This window comes from Peromyscus maniculatus, chromosome 16 (assembly GCF_049852395.1).
Source record: "Peromyscus maniculatus bairdii isolate BWxNUB_F1_BW_parent chromosome 16, HU_Pman_BW_mat_3.1, whole genome shotgun sequence".
Classification (NCBI taxonomy): Eukaryota; Metazoa; Chordata; class Mammalia; order Rodentia; family Cricetidae; genus Peromyscus; species Peromyscus maniculatus.
The window spans coordinates 45,659,472-45,667,531 of record NC_134867.1 but is presented as its reverse complement, the minus strand read 5'-3'; the positions used below and the strand labels follow the sequence as shown (position 1 = coordinate 45,667,531).

Sequence of the window (8,060 nt, the reverse complement as noted above, 5' to 3'; positions counted from 1 at the left end):
ACATAATATTATGTTGAATATTTGATCAGGAAACATTAGAAAATGGCTTTACTTACACTGAAAATACAAATACATTTAGATCCACTCTACATACCTTTCCAACATGTCTCTTGTCTCATTGAGAAGTTTAATAGTGGTAATATCTCTCGGAGAAAGCCCATAAGCCTGTAAAATTAGAATTCTAACTTCAGGGTTTCAAATACTACCAAGTAATGAATGAAGCAATCACAGCAAAAACTCAAGGGTTGGGGAAATCTGAATGTCTCCGCTTTGTCAACAACCAAAACTTTCAAATTAAAACAGATTATAACACCGGGCGGTGGTGGCGCACACCTTTAATCCTAGCACTCAGGATGCAGAGCCCAGCAGATCTCTGTGAGTTCGAGGCCAGCCTGGTCTACAGAGCGAGTTCCAGGAAAGGTGCAAAGCTACTCAGGGAAACCCTGTCTCAGGGAAAAAAATTTATAAAGGTTTATGTAAACTTGTAAGTTGTATTTAAAACATAGATTGAAGTATACTTTGTAAGGCTTTGTTTACTTATTTATTTGGTTTTTTTTGGATGTTTCTAGCATCCAGACAAAGAAAAATAACAGATATTAAGACTAGTAGGCCTGGGGTGCTAGCTTAGTGGGTAAGAGTCTTTGCTCTGCAAACTGAAGACCCAGGTGTAAACCCCCTGGGTGTTCATGTAAAAATCCAGGTACAGACACACATGCCTATAACCCAGGATTAATGAATGAGCAGACACAGGTGGATCTCAGAACCTGCTGGCCAGCTAGCTTAGTCAAAATGCCGAACTCCATGTTCAGTGAAAGTCTATCTCAGGGCAACACGGTGCAGAGCTACCAAGGAAGACATGCCTGTGCTACACGTGCTTGTGCACTGGTACATTCATCTACACACCACATGGATGTATCACAAACCTACACTACAGACAGAGCGCAGACCGACACACACCAAACAAGTCTCTTTCTTTTCTCGCACTATTGAGGGACTTTATTAGGATGCGTGAGCCCCCTGCTTTCCATTCAAACAATTGTGAGGCTCTGTGTGTCCCTTTCATCTAAAGTTTCAAGCTTTAATCCAACTCAGTCTGACTTGGGTCATCTTTCCTCTCTTCATTCATTCCATTCAGTCCTTCACCTCATTTTTACTTTGTCCCACTGTTGAACTCTAAAATTTATAAACTGTTCGATGGGTTTAGACTGTTAAAATTCTCTTGTGCATTTCCATGAGATCCTGTTTTATAACAATTTGCAGTTTTCTTTCATTAATCTCTCTCTTCAGTTTGAGATGAGGTCTCCCTGTGTTGCCCAGTCTCGCCTGGAACTTAGGGCACCCTGAAACAAGTGATCCTCCTGCCTCAGCCTCCTGAGTGTACCACCATGCCTGGCACTTTCATTAATTCTGTCTCATCTGTCCTCCTTGTTCAGTTTAGTTTTAATCTTTCAACTCCTAAGACTCCCTTTATAAATTACAACTTCCTTCCTTCCTTCCTTCCTTCCTTCCTTCCTTCCTTCCTTCCTTCCTTCCTTCCTTCCTTCCTCCCTCCCTCCCTCCCTCCCTCCCTCCCTCCCTCCCTCCTTCCTTCCTCCAGTTCATTTCTTTTTCTTTCTTGCCTAATCTTGAATATAGTGTCTCTCAGCACCCAAACAGATCATCATTTGAGTCCCTAGGGGAAGAAAAAACTCTCAGGCAATGAAAATGAATAGTTTAGTCTACAGGACCTGCCTGCTACAGAACTATCCGCTCCAGGCTTCTTCAGCTGTATGAGAACTATTCTTTTTCAATGGCAAAGAAGGGATTCAGTTGAGCCTATAAATAATGTAAAAACCCCACTAATTTAAAAATGAGTTATGTAACCTGAATATCTAACCCCAAACCCTTGGCATTTGTGTTTTCTTAACGAGTTTCTATAATAGCTGCGTGGACACACTGGGCTGTGATAACCCCAGAGCTGGTGTTCTACCAGGCTTGTTTGTGTCTCAGGTGAGTGGCCAGAGCTGCCTTCAGGCTGCTGTCCCACAGCCATTGTTCATTGTTCTTAAAAAATGTTTTATTTTTAATCACGTATGTACCTGTGTGTGTGTGTGTGTGTGTGTGTGTGTGTGCGCGCGCACGCGCGTTATAGGTAACAAGAAGAGGCCATAAATTTAAGCAAATCTGAATGTAGTCCTAGTTTCATTAAAACTTAATTCTGTAAACTGAAGTGCAGTCTTTTTATCTAGACAGACAAAGCTCTTCATGATCTTGTCTCCAGTGTGCTCTTCCTCCAGTTTGTTTGATCTCATATAATCATTGCTAGTCATACTAACTGAATTAGTCTCTTAAATTCCCAAAATGTAATGAACTTGTATTCTCCTTTTTATTCACAGCACTTATCACAGTGCTTGAACCCTAACTACGACTCAATAAAAATCTGCTAAATACTCAATATTCTAAGTGCTATGATAAATCATATTTATAGTTTTTCTAATGAATAAGGCTTTATTTAAATTGCTGAAACACAAGACTCAGAAATCTATATTTCAAGAAAAAGTACCAGATTTATAAAATATGGAGCATGAGTTAGAAAATACAGAATGGTTATGATCGAGTACCTGAGCTGCTAACGGTGTCTCTTCATCTGGCATCATGTATTGGCACAGTGAAGACTTGGATCCATCTTTATCAATCCAGGAAGGAGACCTATGCTGCTCCACAAGAATTCTGATTTCTTTTAGCTTTTGCTCCAAGTCCAAAAGGGACAATGATTGTTTAAGAGAAACACTAGAGCAGAGAAAACAGAGTCAGATCAATTGAAAGGACACAACGCCCTTCATAGCACCCTTTCTTAATAAGCTGGTATCTGAAACCCTGGTCCATTTGCTCAGACCTGAAGCTGCTGGACTGGAATGGGCTGGGCCGCCAGCCACCAGATAAAGGCCATTAGTACAGGGCCTCAGCAAACCTTTGCACAGATTTCACAAGAAAAGTCCTGCCATAATTATAGATCTTCTTAGTGTAAGGGGGTGGTAGGCCGATTTTAAAGTATTTTTTCTTAATCTCATGACTCACACATTTCTAATTCTTTTAGAAATCAATCAATAAACAATAAAATCTGAACAATATCCCTCAGTATGAAAAGGCTGACACTGATAAAGCAGATCTGTAACAAATACATAGGGTTATCAGATTACAAAGGATTTCACAAACTGGCCAGGTCACCCAGTTCCCTAAGACAGTTCTATCGTCTATCCCCTTTACTCTGCAGTACTGAGTAAATGCAAGACCTCCAGCCTGCATGCAAAGCAAATGCTCTAAATATGCCTGCCCGGCCCTTTTTTCCTTGTTTTTAAATTTGGAGACAGAAGTCACTAAGTCATCTAGGCAGGCCTTTAACTCTATCGGCCAGCTAAGCCTTGAACCTGGGATCCTCTGCTTCAGCCCCCTGAGTAAAAGGGAGGACAGAATTGTGCCACCACAACCAGCTCTTTTCTTCACCAGAATCAGGATGTCAGAAAAGCCAGAAGAAAAATGACTTACCTTCCTAAAATCTTCTGTACAGCTTGTTTAATGACAGTGACCAATTCTGTCAGGCCTATTAAAAGAAACACAGAGCCTTGTTCACTTAATGCCTCCCTCAATAGTATAAACATACATGCTGCCGACGGGAATCTTACCATCTCCAAGGAGGTGTTGAATACTTGACAAATACTGCTGCTGTACATCTGGGGGAGCAAGGACTGTCTGTATGGGACAGAAACAGAGTTAAACAAGTTAAGCTTCTAGAGGAAAAGCATCTTCAATGTACCAAAAAGTCTACTCTCCCAAGACAACAATCCTAACGCTACAAATTCAGTCATGAAAGAAAAGTCTGCTTCTCAGAGCTGATTAACGGTTGCAACTGTACTCAGAATACTAAAATTCAGTTAAACTTTGAACCTCTCAGAATAAAAAGCAGTGTACCATGAAGTCTGTTAAACTTACAGTGCCATTTTTGCCAACGGTTGCATTATCCAGGTAAATATATCCACCAATTATGTTTAGCTGGACTCGCAAAAGAACCACCAGCATACACGTGCTATACACAGCTACAATGCTTCTTGTGAAACCTTCAGAGAGAAGAGAAAAGAAACCCTTTGGCACTGTTACTAAAACACCAACAAACCTAAAATCATGACCTATCCCTGTGACTACTTTTAATAAGATGACTTTAGCAAATACGTTTGTAAATGGATCAAGCACAAAAATATATCAATTTAAAATATTTTCTCTTTATAAGCTGTTTAGAGTAATCTATGTCTCATTTCCTCCCCCTTCTCCCCAGGTTAACCTCAAATTCAGGATCCTCTTGTCTCAGCCTCCTAAGTGCTGGGATTTCAGGCTGGTGTCATTAAGGTTGGCTAGGTATGACTTCTCAGTTGAAGTACTAATCAACAAATGCATAATAGGCAAAGGAATCGTACGTTAGAAGCTGGGAAAGGAAAGCAAAGGTGTCGGGGTATGTGACTCTGGTGGTGTCTGCTTCCTAGTGTTCATGAGGACCTGGACCCATTGGGCACGGGCATGGGGATGGGGCAAGGCAAAGTCAGACCCAACTAAGCTGTGTCTTCAGAACTCAGATGTGAAGAGAGCTAGCTTAGAGTTGGAGGAGGGCTGAGCATGGAAGAACTGCTTCGGTGACAGGTAAAGGAAAAGAAGCCCAGTGAGAACTGGAGGAGGTAGAGAGGACAGGGAAACAGGAAGACTTTGCCTCCTAGAAACACGACACACCGTTCACAGTATTCAGGACAGAGAAGGGAGCACAGGTGTCCACTGTGCCAAGAAGTGTGGCAGGTCGGAAAAGTCCCAGTGGATTCGGACACACAGAGGTGACTTCTGATGTCTAGGACTGCTTCGGTAGAGAGAAGAGCAGAAATTAGGATGCAGTATCAAAAGGTGAGTAGGGGTGAAGAATGAAGAAGGAGAATGTAGAAATAGCTGCTCATAGGGCATGTGAGAAAGGGCAACAGCTGAAAAGAAATGCAGGACACTCAAGAAGTTAATTGTCTTCCAACAGGTGAAGACTTAGGCATCATCCAGTAGATATGGTAGCTGAAAGGAAGAAACAGGAAAGCTTGCTGGCATGAAGTTTTGATACATATATACAAGTCCTAGGAATGTTCTTTGATTCAAATTTTTATCACTAATGAAATTTTGCAAATAATAGCAAAGTTGCTACTTGGGTTGGGTAAAAAAGTTCTTTTAAAATACAATGTTAAAGCCGGGCAATGGTGGCTCATGCCTTTAATCCCAGCACTCGGGAGGCAGAGGCAGGTGGATCTCTGTGAGTTCGAGGCCAGCCTGGGCTACAGAGTGAGTTCCAGGAAAGGTGCAAAGCTACACAGGGAAACCCTGTCTCGAAAGACCAAAAAAAAAAAAAAAAGTTAAAAATACAGTTTCTAACATAAGCACAATAATATCACCATCATCACCATCACCCAATAAATATTGTCTAAAAACAGATATCAATCTGCTTGCTTTATTGATATTTCTATTTAAGCCTGATTATTCAATGAGGCAGGAAAAGAAGAGTCATGTATATATATACTATGGTATAAAATGTTCCTGTTATAAATATCTTAAGGATGTGCACAGAATATGCAGGCTTACTTATTATCTTTAGGTCCTCCCATATTTCCAGTTTGTTTGAAGGTCTAAAGAAAAAAATCAAAAAACATGAAAATAATAATTACATAAGCAAATATAACTTTGAACTATACAGAGATGTATTCTTTTAAAAATTAAAACAACACACCAACACTGAAGAAACAAAGCCCACAAGATAGTAAAAAAGTGTATTTCTTTTAAGCAGTGCTAACAATCACTTTTACCAGTATACATTCTTCCAATCCTTTTTTTCCCTCTTCCTTTGCATCTGCATAGACATACTAAAACAGTAAAGCAAACCAGGGAAACTTTCTTCCCTCTGCTTATTAGCTTACATATAATCAAGCAGATCCTGTGATCCCGCAAAGGTAAGTAATACTGTTTTGTTGCTTTGCAGTATCATTATAAGCACATGAATAGACACGCATATTTGATGCACAGCAAACTCAACTCATTCTCCCTCTTGCTGTTCAAATCACCACTGGAGGATATTTAGATTGGCTTTTAAATCTTTTTGCATGAGCCCATTACTCTTTACTTTTTGAAAAGGAAAGCTGTTTTGAGTTGATCCTGTTCTAAGCTTGCTGCAGATCGGAAACTATCCATTTCTTTAAGAGTCCTGGTTCCTGGTGGCTGGAAATGTTAGAGACCACAGCTGTTTCTGACGATTAAGGATGTCCACTGCTTCTGGGTCAGGTATTATTTCTCATCATTTTCAGTGTGTTAATCTGGTGCTATGGTTTGGCCTACTCTATATTAGCTGTATAATACTATATGTTAAAGGCCTGACTTAACTGGGATTACTATATGTTAAGGCTGACTTAACTGGGAGGTAGGAGAACCTTTAAGAGTTGGAGGCTACAGGGAGGTTCTAGGTCATTAAAGACATGCCCAGCAGGGGATTTGGAGACCCTGGTCCATGTAGTATTATTCTTCTTGCTTCTTGGCCATTAGGTGGCAGCTTTCTTCATTTTGCCAGGCCCACAACTGCCATCCCACATCGACTGGAACTTTCAAAATCACAAACCTAAACAACCCTTTTGCAGGGACTTTATTATAAGAGAAAACTGATGAATAAGCTGTTAGAAATGTATATATTATTTATACTTACACATTTAAAGATAAATTATACTATAAGCTTATAGTGATAGTTTAATTCAAAGTCAACTTTACAGGATTTTAGCTTAATTTTGTTGATCTTATATACACAATTTATTTGGCCCACACTAGAAATCAGTGAAAACAACATAATTATTAGTCTGCTTTACCCCTCAGTTCAAGAATAGTAGTCTTAAAATAGTGCTGCAATATTCAAAAGGTGTTAGAGTTATTAAGTTCTAGGTAACAGGAGTATTTATTCCACTAAGGATATTTAATTAAATTTCAGATTTAAAGACACATGGCATAGTTTCTGTCTTTGTGGTGATACCACCTAATAGAAAACATTCAAATTAGTTTATTATAAATATTTGGTATTACTTAAAAATTAAATATAGTTTTATAATCACATAAAATACAGGGTTTGCCGGGCAGTGGTGGCACACGCCTTTAATTCCAGCACTCGGGAGGCAGAGGCAGGCGGATCTCTGTGAGTTCGAGGCCAGCCTGGGCTACCAAGTGAGCTCCAGGAAAGGCGCAAAGCTACGCAGAGAAACCCTGTCTCGAAAAAACAAAAAACAAAACAAAACAAAATACAGGGTTATAAAGTCAAATTTATACACCTTGTATGTTTAATATCATGTTTCTCTCCCTATTCATAGGTGATTTAAATATGCCTCCCTCTTGTACTGTATAAACGTGTATATTATTCAATATATTTAAAACTGCTCCTTAAACAAATGCAGACATACTACATAACTTTTATTTTCTTAAAAATAAGATAGCCATGCATCCAGGAGTTTAGTCCACAGTAGCACAATGGTATATTTATTTAAAAACATATTTATGGGCCAGAAAAATGGTTCAGTGGGTATTAGGTGCATGCTGTCAAGTTTGATGATCTCGAATTAGTTCCCAGGACCAACACAGTAAAAGGAGAGCCAACTCCTGCAAATTACCCTGTTACTTCCACACACACAATAAATAAATACAGTGTAATAAAAATCATAGGAAGTATTTTCAGTGTGGTGCAGTACTAGAGTGTGTGAATGTACTATGGATATAGAATGCAGTGCTTTCCAGAGCACCTGGGTCAAAGGACAAGGGTTTTTACTATTTTCAATTTGCATAAATATTTTTATAAAATATAACGAATATTATTTACTAGAACACAAAGATACAAAACACAGGCCAATAATCCTTTTTATAACTGGACATAAATTTGTGTTTCAATAAGAAACTGAGTTCTGGGGCTGGAGAGATGGCTCAGAGGTTCAGAGAAAATACTCCTGTTCTAGAGGACCTGAGTTTGGTTCTTGGCACCCTGACTG

At 39.4% G+C, this 8,060-nt stretch overlaps 1 protein-coding gene across 1 annotated transcript in view; it reads right to left on the bottom strand.

The window, feature by feature from the left end:
* Pex3 (peroxisomal biogenesis factor 3) overlaps window positions 1-8,060 on the bottom strand; it is a 29,244-nt gene that overhangs the window by 7,361 nt on the left and 13,823 nt on the right. Inside the window, exons 4-9 of the mRNA XM_006976671.3 lie at window positions 5,635-5,678; window positions 3,970-4,094; window positions 3,663-3,729; window positions 3,526-3,580; window positions 2,601-2,769; window positions 95-165 (exon numbers count right to left, since the gene is read on the bottom strand). Of these exons, the coding sequence (XP_006976733.1) occupies window positions 95-165; window positions 2,601-2,769; window positions 3,526-3,580; window positions 3,663-3,729; window positions 3,970-4,094; window positions 5,635-5,678 (531 nt within the window). The remainder of the gene's footprint in view (window positions 1-94; window positions 166-2,600; window positions 2,770-3,525; window positions 3,581-3,662; window positions 3,730-3,969; window positions 4,095-5,634; window positions 5,679-8,060) is intronic.